Here is an 18,587-nt window from a genome sequence, read left to right on the forward strand (position 1 = left end):
ACTTTTTAAGCATTTTTTTACTGCCGATTCTCCAGAACTAGAAGTTAAAAATGCTTGAAAAAGTATTTTTCACAAAATCATATCATAGCCCTTTTTGTCTAGTTCAAATCTTTTTTTCCATTGTAAATGTATTTGTAAATGTATAAATAAATGGCAAATATCCTTCTGACTCCAACTCCTCATTAGATTTGAGGATAGGGTCACAATAATTGAACAATATTATTTGACCATAAGTCCACCAAACTTAGAGTTGTCCATCTGTCATAGTTTAAATTGAGTTACAATTAAACATTTAAAGTGTAAAAGAGAAACGGCATGTTTCGTAAAACATTTACCTGAATTACTGAGATTCTACCCAATATTTGCAGTGTGAAGAATTTGTGATTGACCCAAGTCAACAACTGTATTTCATGATTGTATGATTTCATGAACTTGGATCTCAGTAATCTTCAATGTGTCAAATGAATCATAATTAACATTAGAAAATTTCAGCATCATGGCATGTTTGCTTTTTACTTGTAATGTATACTTTTCACATCTTCTGCAACCACTTTATAAAGAAACAATTTTAAACTTACACTTTTCTTTAAATCTTACAGATGAAAAGGATACCAATAAGAGCATTTCGGACAACTGAGGATAACCAACAACTTTGAAAATGAAAGCAAATTGAGCCCTCAGAAAAGCACACAATTCTTCTCTTTCCCCAGCTGGTGAGAGACAAAGGGGAGAAAATCAAGAAGAGATATCAAACTGGAAAAAGTAGAGTATACAGAACTCAATAGATTACATGAAAAGGTCAAAGGAGATTATTTTTTCCATTCAGAAAAAAAGGAAAATATCTAGAAGTGAGTGAGGAGGAAAAAGACAATTGGATAGCCACAAAAGGTAGACAGAAATGCTGGTCTTTAGACAGTAATGCAGGCCTTGCCCTATGAGGAAGAAAACAGTAGCTTGAATCAAAGCTCCATGCAGCAAAAGACCACACGTATTTTTGACCTCTTCAAGAACATCAGTGGTAGAAAAGCTCCATAGATGTGCCTATTGTGGGAAAAGCACACATAGCAAATCTGTTCTGATTGTGGGAAAACTTTCAGTCAGAATTCCAACCTGGTGAGACACTAGAGGATGCACACAGGAGAGAAACCCTTTGAATGTCCTGATTGTGGCAAACGTTTTAGTTGGAATTCCCATTTGGTTAAACACCAGAGGACTCACACAGGAGAGAAACCCTTTGAATGTCCTGATTGTGGGAAAAGTTTCAGTGAGAATTCTAACCTGGTACACCATCAGAGGGCTCACACAGGAGAGAAACCCTATGAGTGTCTTCATTGTGGCAGGGGTTTCAGTCAGAATTGCAACCTGGTGAAACACCAGAGGACTCACACAGGAGAGAAGCCCTTTGAATGTCCTGATTGTGGGAAAGGTTTCAGTCAGAATTCAAGCCTGGTGATTCATCAGAGGACTCACACAGGACAGAAACCCTTTGAATGTCCTGATTGTGGCAAACGTTTCAGTTTGAATTCCCATTTGGTTAAACATCAGAGGACTCACACAGGAGAGAAACCCTTTAAATGTCCTAATTGTGGGAAAAGTTTCAGTCAAAGGTCCAGCTTGGTGGTACACCAGAGGACTCACACAGGGGAGAAACCCTTTGAATGTCCTGATTGTGGGAAAAGTTTCAGTCAAAATTCTGAGCTGGTGAATCATCAGAGGACTCACACAAGAGAAAAACCCTTTGAATGTCCTGATTGTGGGAAAAGTTTCAGTCATAATTCTAACTTGATAAGCCACCAGAGAACTCACACAGGAGAGAAACCCTTTGAATGTCTTCATTGTGGCAGAGGCTTCAGTGAGAATTCCAACCTGGTGACACACCAAAGGACTCACACAGGAGAGAAACCGTACAAATGTCCTGATTGTGGGAAAGGTTTCAGTCAGAATTCAAGTCTAGTGGTTCATCAGAGGACTCACACAGGAGAGAAACCCTTTGAATGTTCTGATTGTGGCAAACGTTTCAGTTGGAATTCCAATTTGGTTAAACACCAGAGGACTCACACAGGAGAGAAACCCTTTGAATGTCCTGTTTGTGGGAAATGTTTCAGTCAGAATTCAAGCCTGGTGATTCATCAGAGGACTCATACAGGAGAGAAACCCTTTGAATGTTCTGATTGTGGAAAACGTTTCAGTTTGAATTCCCATTTGGTTAAACACCTGAGGACTCACACAGGAGAGAAACCCTTTGAATGTCCTGATTGTGGGAAAAGTTTCAGTGAAAGGTCCAGCTTCGTGACACACCAAAGGACTCACACAGGAGAGAAACCGTACAAATGTCCTGATTGTGGGAAAGGTTTCAGTCAGAATTCAAGTCTGGTGGTTCATCAGAGGACTCACACAGGAGAAAAACCATTTGAATGTCCTGACTGTGGTAAAAAATTCAATTGGTACCGCAGCTTGATGAAACACCAGAGGACTCACACAGGACAGAAACTCTTTGAATGTCCTGATTGTGGGAAAGCTTTCAGTCAGAATTGCAACCTGGTGGAACACCAGAGGACACACACAGGAGAGAAACCATTTGAATGTTCTGATTGTGGCAAACGTTTCAGTTGGAATTCCAGTTTGGTTAAACATCAAAGGACTCACACAGGAGAGAAACCCTTTGAATGTCCTGATTGTGGGAAACATTTCAGTCAAAGGTCCAACTTGGTGATACACCAGAGGACTCACATGACAGAAATGATATGAATGTCCAGATTGTGGAAAACGTTTCAGTCATAATTCTGATCTAGTGAAGCCATACGAGGGTCCAGAGTGTGGGAAAAGTTTCACTAACTGTTCTGATCTGGTGAAACCCCAGAGGACTCACACAGGAGAGAAGCCTTTTGAATGTCCTGATAGTGGGAAAAGTTTCAGTCACAATTTTAACCTGGTGAGTATACATACAGTACAGGAGAGAAAACAAATGACATATAAGTAATGTAGGTTTACACACAGGAGAGAAAGTCAAGGAAATAATAATAATAACTTTATTGTCATTGTACGTGTATGCACATAATACCCATACAACGAAATTCACTTAACACCCAAAGACCAGGTCCAACACACATAACAATCCCCAAACACACTCCCACCCACCGCAATTCTCCACCCCTAAACCACCCAAACATCCACACAACAGACCAAGTAAATCCACATTAGGCAAAAGGTGATGAATTTAGACAAAGTTTAAGTTTCATTTTTGATCTGTCATTGGAAGTGTAAGTGAGAAATTGACTATTTAAGTTCCGTCCTGATTCATTTTACTGGAAGATATCTCAGAAGTAGAACTGTGATTGGAGAGAAAAAATGGTAAATATTAACTTGATAAAGGTGTACTGTCCGGTGTTTTGTGTGTGTGTGTGTTATCAAGCAATTCCCTCTCCACAGGATCCCTCCAAGCCTTTCCCTCTCCCACAGGGTCCCTATAGGCATTTCCCTTCTTCCCAGGGTCCCCAAAGGTGTTTCCTTCCCCACAGAGTCCCCACAGGCCTTTTTCCCACCCACAGGGTCCCCAAAGGCTTTTTTCCCCTCCTGCTGCGTCCCCACAGTCCTTAGGCCTGACTCCCACCCCACCAGGCCTCACAGCCTCCTCCATACCCTATGAAGATCTCTGAACCTCAAGTTGGTGAAGAAGGCCAGGACACGCATCCCAGGGCCAGATGGCTATGTTCTGGATGCAGCCGTTATTTTCAGTGTGCCCGGGATTCAACCCTGGGCCATGTGATGGACTGTGGAAGCAGCTGCTATTTTGTCACACCTTCCTCAGGGCCAAAATGGCAGTTGCTTCTGAGTCATTGTTGCATGGGAGAGGGAGAAACTGCTCTGTTTCGCTTCCTTAACACTGTGCAAACTGCATTATGGGATTGTGGGTGCACTGAAAATGAGGGCTGCCTCCAGGAGGAATATTGAGTTGAGGAGAAAAGGGATGGTGGCTTTGATGACAGGATCTCCATGTTTATTAGCAACTCCTGCTGTGATCTCATTTTCTTGGAGGTGCCTGCTTTTTTCCCTTTGATGGCTGCTGGGTAATAGCAGCACTCTGAAATATCTATTGTATCCCCTTTGGTGGTGGCAATGTGAGGAAAAGGTTGAACGGTGGAAAATCTTTCATTTTTAATAATGCATTGTGTAATGTAAGGACTATCAATATCTTTTGGCAAGGAAAAAATCAGGTAGCGTCAGTGTTGCTAGGAATGTTAGGGCAAGGCGAGGCACTCAGAATGGCCTCAAACTGCCAGATGTGCAGTGAATAAGTTTAATAATAAAACTAATAAAATTATAACAGAAAGCCCTTTTCTCAATTCTTCTTCAGTGGTGAGTTCTCCACACATAGTGGGTTTCTAACACTCTACAATTGTTAATCTACCTGTAATCTGTCTCTTTTGCATTCTGCACTTCTATAACCAATCTGTCTTCTTCAGCTTCATTTCCCTTCTCATTATAAATTTAAATTCTTATACGCTTCTGCCTCTTAATTTGTTGAATTGCTATTTGCCTCAGTCCTAACTTCTATGAAAGAATGACATTTCTTTATGCAGAGTTAAAAATTAGAATGGCTACACTGGATCTGTTTTGATTGGCCTTTTTCTCAGATACAGGGATGGTCTTCTCCAGGATTGCCTGTCTCAGAGGTCAAAATTAGGACATTTCAAACTGGACAACTAAGGTTTCCCTTGTAAAATTACAACATCTAAAGCAGCCATTGGTTGTGCCAGTGGGTTTGTAGCTTTTGAAAATCATAAAATACAGAGAGTCTGTCTGACTTCCCTGATGATTCTCCCAGTTCTAAACTGGATCCAACAGACATTATGAAAGTCAAGGTCCTCATGGATGGAAACAGAGCCAATAGATGAAATGGCCACTATCACCATTCATACTTTATTAAATCTGCATTAAAATGGCAGTGTAGGATACTGCTCTAAAAACGTTAACTTGGTGTTCAATCAGTCTGTGCTTTGGTTGAATGTTCTATTTTTCCTTTTTGTTTTTTTACAAATTTTCTTTTGAAACATTTCTTCTACCATATACAATCAATCAACCCCTTCTTTTTAAACCCGATTTTCTAGGCCCTGCTGCATATTGTTCTCTCTCTGACCTAATGGAGACTTCTCTGCAGGCAGATTTACAGAAGCACATGGCATTTTTTCAGAAATAAAATTTCCTCCTTCAGGAATGAATTGGCGTTGTGGGTGTTCTTGGATGCAACCCTGGCCAGCAGGAATTAAGCTGGCTCCCTTGGAGTGTCTGGCCTCATGGTGCTGCCGTGTCCTAAATCCTTGGACGCCACAGGAAGTCAGTTTTGGGATTGTGGGAAAGACCGCATCCCCAGAAGAATGAAATATTTTTGGGAATATTAAGAGGCAGAATATATTCCCCCAAAGGAGAAATGGCATTCTCAAGCAAATGTTTTTTACGTAAGGCAAATAAAACTTTCATTCCAAAAAACTGCTCATCGTATTTTTTTTGCAAAGACTCTTACACATGATAATGTGCAGATCACATGCAAGAATTTTCTTGCTTTCCAGCTTCAGTAGGGTGTCTTGCATTATTGACATGAAGAAGTGCGTGAAATATAAATACAATTCTGAAATTGTTGGTTCATCGTCCTTTGAGAGTTCATTTTCCTGATCCGAAATAAGGTTCCAGATAACCTTATGGCACTCATCAGATCCAAGAGAAATAAAATACGATTTTAGAGGTATCCAGTTTAAAAGAAGTCTTTCGACCGCTTTAAACAAACTTAACCAACGTGTTGGAACATGGCGCAAAACTTCATGGAATTCTGACTCGCAAAACTTGCGTACCATTTCATCATAAAGCTTTTGAAAAAAAAAATGTCCACTATTTTGTGAAAAAAAATAGTGAACATGTGAAAAAAGTGGACTGTCCGCTCAAAGTGGCCACCTGGCAACAGAGCCCTCTATGCGGGCACAACAACCATCACCCCGGCCCAGTTCCACCACGCATGCGTGTGCGCCTCCCACTGGCCAGCTTGTCTTCGGGTCTCCGCCGCAGATTTGTGGGGCATATGTAGGGACAGACATGCGCATATGTGGGTGTGGGGTGCATGGATGGGGGGGGTGCGGGTTGGTGCAGGAAGCTTTCCAGGCCCAAAACAGGGCCAAGGGGCCCAGGACACATGGGGGGGGGGTTGGGGCGCATCCGTGGGAACACACGTGTAGGTGTTGGGGGCTTTAGCATTGCATTTTCAGGATTCACAGAATGTGCATGCATTCTGGTTTGTATGTGCACGCTTTGGGCACTCAGCACCAAAAAGGTTTACCATCACTGTTATAGGGTCCCCTACTTGGAGAATTGGTCCCTTCCAACTCTTATTCTGTAAATCTTTAATAACTTTATGAACGTTTAAGGCTCAGCCTGTAGCTAATCTTCCCAAGTTAAGTAGGGTCACGTTTCACTATTTCACTCGCATCGGCTGCCAGGAGTGGAAAGTGACTTGAGGTCGTGGAATCGGAGAAAACGTCTTGCAAACGCCTTCACAGGTAGAGACGGGACGAGCCTGTTTTACGGCCTCCTATCGGGAGATGGCGGTCAGATGGGCAACATCGGCGCCTAGGAAGCCGTCGCTACAGAGGCATCTGGGGCTGAGCCTTAAGGAGTTAAAACCATCAAGCACTGCATTGCGAGAAGGGAGGGGAGGGGAGGGCTGGATCTACCGGATCGCTCGCGGGAGGAAGGTGGTGCGCCGAGTGGCTTCTCTGCTCTTCCAAGAGCCGAAGCAGCAGCTGGTGGGTGAGTGGAGGGCAGGTCGGAGGAGAGGCTGGGAGCAGGAAGGGCTGCTTGATTTCCTCCGCTGCGTGGAAGCAGAGAAGCAACCGGAACATAGAATAGAATATAGAAAAACAGAGTTGGATGGGACCTTGGCGGTCATGTAGTCCAACCCTCTGCTCAAGCAAGAGAACTTGGACCATTCAGACAAATGGCCGTCCAGTATCTTCTTCAGAGCCTCCAGTGAGAATCACCCACAACTTGGGCAGGGAAGCCCTTCCTTCCACTGGTCGCTGTCAGGAAATTTCTTCTGGTTTCTAGGATGCTTCTCTCCTTCATTGCTTTCCATCCATTACTTCTTGCCTTGCCTTCTGGTGCTTTGGAGAAGAAGTTAATCTTCTCTTCTTTGTGGCAGCACCTCAAGTATCGGAACATGTCACCTCTAATCCTTCTGTTCACCAGACTAGACCTACCCAATTCCTACGACTTTTCTTCACATGTTTTCGCCTCAAGCCCCCAGTCATGTTTCTTCCTCTTTCATTTCTTCTCTTCAAACTAACCTTCCTGTTTGTAAGTATTAAGTCCAGTATAGCTGACCCTCTAATTATCTCCTATTTTTTGCACAACAGAGTTGTCAGGTTCCTCAAGAACCTTTAAGAAGAAACTGGACAGCCCTTTATCCAAAATGGTACAGGCTCTCCCCCTGACTGAGCAGGGGACTGGTCTAGATCTAGAAGTTCTCCAAGATCCCTTCAAAATCTGTTGTTCTGTTATGGACCTACTGGTTGTTTTTTTTGCAATAATATCGGAAATCTCTTCTGGGGTTTTTGCTTTTTTATTTCCATGTCTAGCCAAGAAGCATTTGATTTCTTATTGGTGCCCCATCCATGTATTAATCAGGTTCAACTGTGTTTAAGCCAGCACTTTTTTAAAAATAGCTTTGAGAACCTTTGGGATGTTCAGTTGTATAGGTAGTCCTCACTTAGCATTTGTTCCCTGACCCTTCAAAGTTACAATGGCACAGTAAAGGCAGATACACATCTGATCCACACATTAGTGCTCATTGTAACTCTTGTTCAGTGACCTGAACAAGTCAGCAATTCCAGTGGTTATGAAGGTGAAAGAAAAGGAGTTGCAACAATTTGGGTTCTGCCAACTGGTGCACATTTATGATGGTTTCAGCATCCCACACTCGGGATCCCCATTTGTGACCTTCCCAGCTAGATTCTTGTCAAGCAAAATCAGTGGGGATGCCAGCAGGAAGTTGCAAGCCACAGTCAGGTGAAATTGCCTTTAAAAACCCACAGTGATTCGCTTAACAACTGCAGAGGAACAGATTTAAGTTGTCGCTTTCATGTGATATCATGCTTCCTGATCAGGGTGCTTAGTGACACAGATGCCAGCCCCAAATGCAGTCAGTAAGTATGGACTGCTTCAATAGGAATGTCACCAGAGTGGTTGTGGACAGTATTTTCTGCCCTTACTTGGAACTGAGGACTTCTATGGGAAAACTGGTGCTTCAAATCTTGCAGTCTTTAGGCATCATTTTATCAATTAAATCCCCCACATCTCTAAAATTAGCGCAGAAGGTTTGACTGTAACCATTTTGGGTTTAGGGACAGCTTTCAGGCTGAAAACAGATGGATTTTCCACATATGTACATACTTGTAGGGGTTTCTATTTGTACTTCTCTCTGTATGCATCTAGCTACAATTGTATAATCCATCCCCAGCACACCTAGATATATTGATTGGTTTGGCATGATCTGTTTTTAACAACCCGTGCTGGCTACTAGTTATTACTTTACTCGTTTCTAGGTGTTGGCAGATCTGTTTTTTTAATTATCTTTTCCAGTATCTTCCCAGGTATTGATGTTAGGCTGATTGGTCTATAGTTTCCTGGGTCTGTTTTTTTTTTCCTTTTTGAAGATGGGAACCACATCAGCTCTTTTCCAGTCCTCTGGTAGTTTCCCGGGTGTTCCAGGATTTTTGAAACATGTGGTCCAGTGGTTCCTAGATGCCTTTGGCCAGCTCATTTAGAACTCTGGGATGTAATCGGTCAGGTCCTGGTGATTTGTATTCATCAAAATCAGACAGGTATTCTCTTACTGTTTTTTTGCTTATTTTAACTTTTATTTCCAGTCTGTTTTATACAGTTATGTTTCTGGTACATTGGACTATAGTTTCTTTTTGCGTGAAGACCGATGCAAAGAATGAGTTAAGCAGCTCTGTTGTCTCTCTGTTGCCTGTTACTTCTTTGCTGTTTTCTCTCTTTAGTGGACCGTTTCCTTGATTTTTTTCTTGTTGTTTATATGTTGGAAGAAACTTTTTAAATTATCTTTGACTTTTGTTGCAAATTTTTGTTCGTTCTGAGTCTTTGCTTTCCTGACTTTGTCTATGCAGATTCTGGCTATCTGTCGATATGCTGCCTTAGTCTCTCTCTCCATTTTTTGTACTTGTCCTTTTTGTCTTTCAATTTGTCAGAGAGATCTTTGTGCAGCAATGCTGGTTTCTTCTTGGATTTCTTGTCTTTCTTTCTCAGCGGTATTGTGCTAGTCTGGGCTTTTATTATTATATTGTGCAGACTTTCCCAAGATTTTTGAGTTGTTTTCCTCTTTAGGATTTTCATCCAAGGAATCTTTCCCAAGTTCTCTCTGAGTTTATTAAAATCAGCTCTTTTAAAATTGAAGACTCTGGTATCACTATGTTCTGTTACTTGTGTTTGCATTATGTTGAATTCTAGTATGACATGGTCTAGTATGCCATGGTCACTCTCACCCAAGCAGTGGTGGGATTCAATTTTTTTAACAACTAGTTCTGTGGGTGTGGCTTATTTGGGGGCGTGGCTTGGTGGTCATGTGACCGGGTGGGTATGGCTACGTGCATAAGGACTACTCAAGAGGGCTGAAAAAAGTGAATTATGACCGGTCCTTGTACTTTTGACTGATCCTCATACTGATTGACCGTCCTTACATTTATGCCCATTGCAGTATTATTAACTGTAGAATCACTCATTTCACAATTGTGGTGCTTCTCTTCACCATGGTGACAAGATAGGGCGCAAAACGAAAAATGTGATGATGGTATAAGTAAGTATGAAAAACTGTCATAAGTCACTTTTTTCAGTGCCATTGTAACTTTGAATGGTCACTAAATGAACTGTTGTAAGTCAAAGATTACCTATACAAAAATACAAAAAAGCTTCTTTGTTTGCAAAAAGCTGCCCTAAATACCAATCATTACATTAGAAATACCTGCAAGCTGGAGTTACAAATCCGGCAGGGTGCCAGAGCACCTTGAGGAATTAAAATAGTTAAAATGCAATGATAACTATCAGCAGCCAACTCTTGCTCATAAAGTAAAACCCTGTAGCAGAGAGGTAATTTAAGCTCTCCAGAAAGAGCACACCCAGGAGAAGCAATCCTTAGATGCATTAGCACCACTTAAAGATACCAGCTGGTCTTACTCACCCCATAAGATATCCCAAGGAAATCATCCAGATTTAAGGAAAGATCACATGCCCCCCAGAAAGACAGTAAACAAAATCAGTGCGAAGCTTGCATCCTGCCTCTTGGAAGTACACCTCAAAAGGACAGTGCCAAGAACCACTAAAGCAGTGAAGGAAGACCCCCTCCCCAGATAAAAAAAGCACTTGAGATAAGCCTAACTATAAAGAAAGCAATTAGAATGTAGCAAAAGAGCAAACACAGTAGTTGTTGGTTGTTAAACCAATTACAGAACAAATAGACACAGGAACTAGCCAGATTTCCGAAGTGCTTCTTTTCAGGAACAGAGATTAACGTTTTTCCTTCCAAACAAAGCTGAATAGGGAAAATTATCCCATCAATAAACACAGGATTAAACATCACCAAGCACAGAATTAAACTTCACCAAAGACCAGTTTTAGACCAAAAGTCAGAAAGAGTATGTTAACTCACCTTTGAATGTCAATCTTCCTAGTTAGCCAAGAAGCCTTGCTGAATGGCACTCATGTTGGTTCCTTGCCATTAAAAGCTTCTTTCCATCAGCTCTTCCTTATTCAATTATTTCTTCAAAGTGCTGATCATTGCATCCCGGCTGGAAGAACTCCAACAGGGGAGTATTTCCTCCCAACAGCATTGTAAACAGCTTAAAACAATCCTTCCCCTTTAAGAAAGTCAAGCAAAGAAAAAGAAAGTACCAGCAAAGAACATAAAAACTCCTGAGAAGCTCAGACAATAAGTCTTGCGAAGAATGTAATAAAGGTTAATAGAAAGGAAGTTTCTGTAAGCAGGGCAATAAAGATTAGGCTAGAAACAACACCAGAACATTGTAATTCCTTACAGGATTAACCCTGTAAAGTGGGAAAAAACAAGAGATTTCTTCTAACAACTGATTCTCTGAACTGCTTAGAAAGTTAACAACCAGTTCTAGCGAACTTGTAGAATCCCACCTCTGCACCCAAGGTTTAATTCTGTTATATTCTTTCATTGTTCAAGCATTATATTACATCCAAAGTTCTTTGCCCACTGAATCATACAATGCTTCACATACTCATTCTGCAAGTTCAATTTCAATAGCGGTTTATAAACCTCAGCAGTAATACATTCAACAATTCATTTCCAATTTCCAATTCATTTTTCACAAAATGGTATCCATAGCTGTTTTTGTCTAGTTCAAATCTTACTTTCAATTGTAAATATATAAATCAATGGCAAACATCCTTTTAATTCCAACTCCTCTTTAGATTTGAGGATAGGGTCACAATAATAGAACGATATTATTTGACCATAAGTCCACCAGTCTGGCCTCGCCACCATTTCTTTTCTAAAAAAAAGTGTCTCCTGGGGAGACACTTAAAGAGGAAGGCATGTCTAAATCTGATATTCTTTATCACTTTAATCTTTATTCATGCCTGTCAATCTCAAGGAACCTCTTATTTTGGAGAGTCACTCACTCTTTTTGCCAGAAAACAACAGGCATGGAAGGACAATTTCAAATTTGGCAAACTCAAACGTCTTTCCTTAGTACCTTACAATAATTTATGTTTAATTTTTGATTTTTCCCTTGCCATATAAACGTAGAGATGTCCATCTGCCATATTTTCAGTTATAACATTTAAAGTATGAAAGAGAAATAGCATATTTGGAAAAACTACCCAATAATTGCAGTATGAAGAATTTGTGATTGACCCAAGTCAACAAGTATATTTCATGACTGAATGTATATTTGAACTTGGATCTCAGTTATCTGCAATGTGTCAAATAAATCATAATTAACATTAGAAGCTATTTTAGCATTGTGGCATGTTTGCTTTTTACTTGTATACTTTTTTCACATCTTCTGCAATAAAGAAACAATTTTAAACTTACACTTTTATTTAAATCTTACAGATGAAGAAGATACCAATAAGAGCACTCCGGACAACTGAGAATAACCAACAACTTTGAAAATGAAAGCAAATTGAGCCTTCGAAAAGCATACATTTCTTCTCTTTCCCCAGCTGGTGAGAGACAAAGGGGAGAAAATCAAGAAGAGATTTCAAACTGGAAAAAGTAGAATATGCAGAACTCAACAATAGATTACATAAAAAGGTCAAAGGAGATTATTTTTTCCATTCAGAAAAAGAGGGAAATATCTAGAAGTGAGTGAAGAGGAAAAAGACAATTGGATAGCCACAAAAGGTAGACAGTAATGCAGGTCTCTAGACAGTAATGCAGGCTTTGCCCTATGAGGAAGAAAACAGTAGCTTGAATCAAAGTTCCATGCAGCAAAAGACCACACGTATTTTTGACCTCTACAAGAACATCAGTGGTAGAAAAGCTCCATAGATGTGCCTATTGTGGGAAAAGCACACATAGCAAATCACAGATTATGCATAACAGGATCCACATTGGAGGAAAGCCATACAAATTCTCCAAATGTTGGAAAAGATTTAGTTAGACTAGTTACCTTGTGGTTCATGAAAGGACTCATACAGGAGAGAAGCCCTATAGCTGCTCCCAATGCAGTAAATGCTTTTGCAAGCATGGCAAATTGGTGATACATGAGACGACTCACAGGAGGGGAAATCCCTTTGAATGTTCTGATTGTGGGAAAACTTTCAGCCAAAATTCCAACCGGGTGGTACACTAGAGGATGCACACAGGAAAGAAATCATATAATTGTCCTGATGGTGGGAAATGTTTCATTGCAAATTCCCAGCTGGTGATACACCAAAGGACTCACACAGGAGAGAAACCCTTTGAATGTTCTGATTGTGGCAAACGTTTCAGTTGGAATTCCCATTTGGTTAAACACCAGAGGACTCATACAGGAGAGAAACCGTTTGAATGTCCTGATTGTGGTAAAAGTTTCAGTGAGAATTCTAACCTGGTAAACCATCAGAGGACTCACACAGGAGAGAAACCTTTTGAATGTCCCAGTTGTGGGAAAAGTTTCACTTGGTACTCCAGCCTGGTAATACATCAGAGGACTCACACAGACGAGAAACCCTTTGAATGTCCTGTTTGTGGGAAATGTTTCAATCAGAGTTCCCACATGTTGGAACATCAGAGGACACACACAGGGGAGAAACCTTTTGAATGTCCTGATTGTGGGAAAAGCTTCCGTTGGTTCTGCAGCCTGGTGATACACCAGAGGACTCACACAGGAGAGAAACCCTTTGAATGTCCTGATTGTGGGAAACGTTTCAGTCAGAATTCTAGCCTGGTGAAACACCAGAGGACTCACACAGGGGAGAAACCCTTTGAATGTCCTGATTGTGGGAAATGTTTCAGTCAGAATTCCACCCTGGTGATACACCAGAGGACTCACACAGGGGAGAAACCCTTTGAATGTCCTGATTGTGGGAAAAATTTCAGTGAGAATTCCAATTTTGTTAAGCATCAGAGGATTCACACAGGAGAGAAACCCTTTGAATGTCCTGCTTGTGGGAAACGTTTCAGTCAGAATTCCAGCCTGGTGAAACACCAGAGGACTCACATGAGGGAAAAAATGTGAATGTCCAATTTGTGGAAAAAGGATACACCAGAGGATTTATACAGGAGTGAAGCCACACGAGTATCCAGAGGGTGGGAAAAGTTTCACGTACTGTTCTGAGCAGGGATGGGCTTCAACAGGTTCTGACCAGTTCTAGAGAACCGGTAGCGGAAATTTTGAGTAGTTTGGAGAACCGGTAAATACCATCTCTGAGTGGCCCTGCGCCCATCCATTCTCTGCCTTCCCTTGCCACGCCGACCAAGCCATGCCACACCCAAAGAACCGGTAGTAAAAAATTTTGAAACCCACCACTAGTTCAGACCTGGTGAAACACCAAAGGATCCACACAGGAGAGAAACTCTTTGAATGTCTCGTTTGTGTGAAAAGTCACCATTTTAACCTCGTGAGACACCAGAGGATACATACAGGAGAGAAACCATACAAATGACCTATAAGTAATGTAGGTTTACACAGAGGACAGAAAGTCAAGGAAATCCACATTAGGCAAAAATTGATGAGTTTAGAGAAGGCTTAAATTTCATTTTTGTTTTGTCTTTGGAAGTGTAGGTGAGAAATTGACTATTTAAGTTCTGGCCTGATTCATTTTACTGAAAGATATCTCAGTAGTAGACCTGTGTTTGGAGAGAAAAAATGCTAAATATTAATTTGATAAAGGTGTATTAACCTTTTTTCTTTTGTTATCCTTTCCCTCTCCAAAGGATCCCTCCAAGCCTTTCCCTCTCCCACAGGGTCCCTATAGGCATTTCCCTGCTCCCCAAGGTCCCCACAGGGGTTTCCTTCCTTCACAGGGTCTCCACAAGCCTTTCCCTCACCCACAGGTTCCCCAAAGGCTTTTTTCCTCTCCTGCTGTGTCCCCACAGTCCTTAGGCCTGACTCCCACCCCACCAGGCCTCACAGCCTCCTCCATACCCTATGAAGATCTCTGAACCTCAAGTAGGTGAAGAAGGCCAGGACACGCATCCCAGGGCTGGATGGCTATGTCCTGGAAGCAGCCGTTATTTTCAGTGTGCCCGGGATTCAACCCTGGGCCATGTGATGGACTTGTGGAAGCAGCTGCCATTTTGTCACACTTCCCTCAGGGCCAAAATGGCAGCTGCTTCTGAGTCATTGTTGCGTGGGAGAGGGAGAAACTGCTCTGTTTCGCTTCCTTAACACTGTGCAAACTGCATTAAGGGATTGTGGGCGCACTGAAAATGATGGCTGCCTCCAGGAGGTCTCCAAAAGGTAAGTGTTTGATGGGTGAGGGGTGTGTAGGGAATAGGCCCAAAGCCCAATGAAAAAACCAATGTAAAATTTCAAATGAAAAGGCTGTTCTGCCTTGCAGATGAACCTGATGGAGAAGAGCTGTAGGAATATTGAGTTGAGGAGAAAAGGGATGGTGGCTTTGATGACAGGATCTCCATGTTTATTAGCGACTCCTGCTGTGATCTCATTTTCTTGGAGGTGCCTGCTTGTTTCCCTTTGATGGCTGCTGGGTGATAGCAGCACTCTGACATTTCTATTGTATCCCTTTTTGTGGTGGCAATGTGAGAAAAAAATTGAACAATGGAAAATCTTTCATTTTTAATAATGCATTGTGTAATGTAAGGACTATCAATATCTTTTGGCAAGGAAAAAATCAGGTAGTGTCAGTGTTGCTAGGAATGTTAGGGCAAGGCGAGGCACTCAGAATGGCCTCAAACTGCCAGATGTGCAGTAAAGAAGTTTAATAATAAAACTAATAAAATGGTAACACAAAGCCCTTTTCTCAATTATTTTTCAGTGGTGAGTTCTCCATGCATTCATTGGGTTTTAACACTCTACAATTGTTAATCTACCTGTAATCTGTCTCTTTTGCATTCTGCACCTCTATAACCAATCTGTCTTCTTCAGCTTCATTTCCCTCCACATTATAAATTTAAATTTTCAGTTTCACTACTTCCTCAGTCCAGCCACTCTGTACCTCTGATGTGAGCTGTAATTAGGCTTCTGCCTCTTAATTTATTGCATTGCTATTTACCTCAGCTTTAAATTCTATGAAAGAATGACATTTCTTTATGCAGAGTTAAAAAATTAGAATGGCTAAACTGGATCTGTTTTGTTTGGCCTTCTTCTCAGATTCAGGGATGGTCTTTAGCATTACCAGTCTGAGACAACAAAAGTAGAACATTTCAAACTGACAACTTAAGGTTTCCCTTTTAACTTTACAACCTCTAAAGCAGCCATTGGTTGTGCCAGTGGGTTTGTAGCTTTTGAAAATCATAAAATTACAGAGGGTCTGTCTCACTTCCCTGATGAGTCTCTCAATTCTGAACCAGATCCAACAGACATGAAAGTCGTGGTCCTCGTGGATGGAAACGGAGCCAATAGATGAAATGGCCACTATCACCATTCATACTTCATTAAATCTGCATTACAGATTATTACAGATGCACCACAGTACTAGACAACACAGTATCAACAGTAGAGACCTTCAAATTTTTAGGTTGTAACATATCTCACGACCTAAAATGGACACCCAACATCAAAAACGTCATCAAAAAAGCACAACAAAGAATGTTTCTGTGCCAACTCGGGAAGCTCAAACTGCCCAAGAAGCTGCTGATATAGTTCTACAGAGGAATTATTGAGTCTGTTATCTGCACCTCTATAACTGGTTTAGTTCTGCAACCCAACAAGACAGACACAGACTTCAGAGGATAATTAGAACTGCAGAATATACAGTTACTACCAACCTGCCTTCCACTGAGGACTTGTATACTGCACGAGTCAAAAAGAGGGCTGTGAAAATATTTACAGACCCCTCGCATCTTGGACATAAATTGTTTCAACTCCTATCCTCAAAACAACATTATAGAGCACTGCACACCAGAACAACTAAACACAAGAACAGTTTTTTCCTGAACGCCATTACTCTGTTCAACAAATAATTCCCTCAACACTGTCAAACTAGTTACTAAGTCTGCATTACTATTAATCTCATCATTCCTATCACCCATCTCCTCTCACTTATGACTGTAACCTTGTTGCTGGTATCCTTAAGATTTATATTACCTGTTTCCCTATTACTATCATTAAGTGTTGTACCTTATGATTCTTGACGAATGTACCTTTTCTTTTATGTACACTGAGAGTGCATGCACCAAGACAAATTCCTTGTATGTCCAATCACACTTGGACAATAAAGAATTCTATTGAAATGGCAGTGCAGGATACCTCTCTAAAAACATTAACTTGGTGTTCTATCGGCTTGTACTTTGGTTGAATATTCTATTTTTCCTTTTTGTTTTTTTTACAAATATTTCTTTTGAAGAATTTCTTCTACTTTATACAGACAATGAACCCCTCTTTTTTAGGTCACTTCTCTGTGACCTAATGGAGACTTCTCTGCAGGCAGATTTACAGAAGCACGTGGCATTTTTTCAGATATAAAATTTCCTCCTTCAGGAATGAATCAGCACTGTGGGTGCTCTTGGCCAGCAGGAATCGGCACTGTGGATGCAGCCCTGGCCAGCAGGAATGAAGCTGGCTCCCTTGGAGTGTCTGGCCTCATGGTTCTGCTGTGTCCTAAATCCTTGGACCCCATAGGAAATCAGTTTTGGAATTGTGGGAAAGACCACACCCCTGAAAGAATGAAATATTTTTGGGAATATTAAGTGGCAGAATATTATATTTCCCTAAAGGACAAATGGAGAAACATGCTTTTAAAGAAAGAAAGCATCCTTTCTTAATAGACCCCAGCAGATTTTGTGTTTATTAAGGAAGACTGGGCCAACCTATTCAGAAGTAACAGACCTTCATCTCCAGGGATGGCATTAACATTTACATTCTCCACCACCCAAATTCTAAGAACAGGAGTTTGTAGAGATTCTGTGTCATCCAGGTCATGGTTGTCCCAAAGGTGCTTTTTCAGGAGGCAATTGGACGTTCTTGTTTGTTTTTTCTTTTGAAGATGTTTCCCTTCTCATCCAAGAAGCTTCTTCAGCTTTGACAGGATTCCATTCTCCGCTATCCTGTCAGAGCAGAAGAAACTTCTTGGATGAGAAGGGAAACATCTTCAAAAGAAAACAAAAAAGAAAGCCCAGTTGCCTTCTGAAGAAGCATCTTTGGGACATCTAAGAACAGGACATGATCTTTTAGGACATAACAGGATTAACCCACCACCATTAAAATAGCAAAATGGAGGGGACCTCAGTAGATTGCAGAACCCCAGCAGCATCACAGAAACCTATAAAGATACATCTACTCATTCAACCAGTCGGTCAGCTGCCCTGGAACCATGGGCTGGTTCTGCTCATCAATAAAAGGACCAACTTTCTTAAACAGCCTCCATTTTATTTCAAGCTTGGAACTGGACCTGGAGTTTTCTTCTAACAGGATATAGAGCAGTTTTAACCTCCACTGAGAGTCACGCTAAAAAAAGATCAGGTATCTCTAGATCAGCTTTTTACAATGTAACACCCTGCAAGGGTTTTGCCCAAGGTGCCTGCCTCGGAATAATCGAGGTGGAAATCTACCTCCTCTGGAAATTGAGGAGATTGCTCAAAGCAATTCTTTAGGCTCTGCAAGAATGAAGATAAAAAGATGCTACAGGTAATCCTCGACATACAACCACAATTGAGGTGGGCTGACACAGAAAGGGGGGAGGGGGCAGCCTATTCTTCAGAGGGAGACATATAAGAAAGGGATCCAACCTAGAATCAAGGAGAAACTTCCTGTCAGTCGGAACAATTGATCAGTGGAATGGTTTGGCTCCAGAAGTTGTGGGTGCTCCATCACCCGTGTTTTTTAAGAGGCGACTGGAGAGCCATTTGTCCGGAACAGTATAGGGTCCCTGCATGGAGAATTGGTCCCTTC

The 18,587-nt window shown here is 41.3% G+C and overlaps 2 protein-coding genes and 1 long non-coding RNA gene across 12 annotated transcripts in view; 2 read left to right on the top strand and 1 right to left on the bottom strand.

Moving 5' to 3' along the window:
• LOC117673516 (uncharacterized) overlaps positions 1-5,215 on the top strand; it is a 13,136-nt gene extending 7,921 nt beyond the window's left edge. For 3 of the 4 annotated variants that reach the window (XR_015731757.1, XR_015731756.1, XR_015731758.1), the window contains exons 2-3: positions 600-2,932; positions 5,109-5,215. Coding sequence is in view for 1 of the 4 variants with exons in the window: in XM_087884335.1 (XP_087740461.1) it covers positions 1,129-2,748 (1,620 nt within the window). In the remaining 3 variants the exon portion in view is untranslated. Of the gene's footprint in view, positions 1-599; positions 4,331-5,108 lie in introns of those variants that run through there. The other variant, XM_087884335.1, reaches the window with a different exon arrangement.
• On the bottom strand, positions 3,016-11,142 carry LOC132710037 (uncharacterized). The gene is made up of 2 exons (XR_009620852.2): positions 10,709-11,142; positions 3,016-3,329 (listed from the first exon to the last, which is right to left on the bottom strand). It is a non-coding gene; the product is annotated as an uncharacterized LOC132710037 (long non-coding RNA).
• On the top strand, positions 6,548-16,935 carry LOC148115784 (uncharacterized). Of its 7 annotated transcripts, none has more exons than XR_015731768.1 (3): positions 6,548-6,795; positions 12,143-14,964; positions 15,102-16,935. XR_015731768.1 is itself a non-coding variant. In XM_087884445.1 (3 exons), the coding sequence occupies exon 3, from the start codon at positions 12,888-12,890 to the stop codon at positions 13,749-13,751; it is 864 nt and encodes a 287-aa protein (XP_087740571.1). In that variant the 5' UTR covers positions 6,548-6,795; positions 8,700-8,867; positions 12,143-12,887; the 3' UTR covers positions 13,752-16,935. The 7 variants fall into 7 exon arrangements, 6 of the variants coding, with proteins under 6 accessions (XP_087740571.1, XP_087740570.1, XP_087740574.1 ...); XM_087884445.1 differs by adding an exon at positions 8,700-8,867 and having other exon boundaries at positions 12,143-16,935; XM_087884446.1 differs by adding an exon at positions 8,700-8,867 and having other exon boundaries at positions 6,695-6,791; positions 12,143-16,935.
• Positions 16,936-18,587: the final 1,652 nt, after the last annotated feature.

This window comes from Pantherophis guttatus, chromosome 2 (assembly GCF_059756535.1).
Source record: "Pantherophis guttatus breed Tessera chromosome 2, ASM5975653v1, whole genome shotgun sequence".
Classification (NCBI taxonomy): domain Eukaryota; kingdom Metazoa; phylum Chordata; class Lepidosauria; order Squamata; family Colubridae; genus Pantherophis; species Pantherophis guttatus.

Bases quoted from the DNA above. Each gene is read 5' to 3' on its own strand.
- LOC148115784 (XM_087884445.1), top strand. From the start codon at position 12,888: ATGCACACAGGAAAGAAATCATATAATTGTCCTGATGGTGGGAAATGT.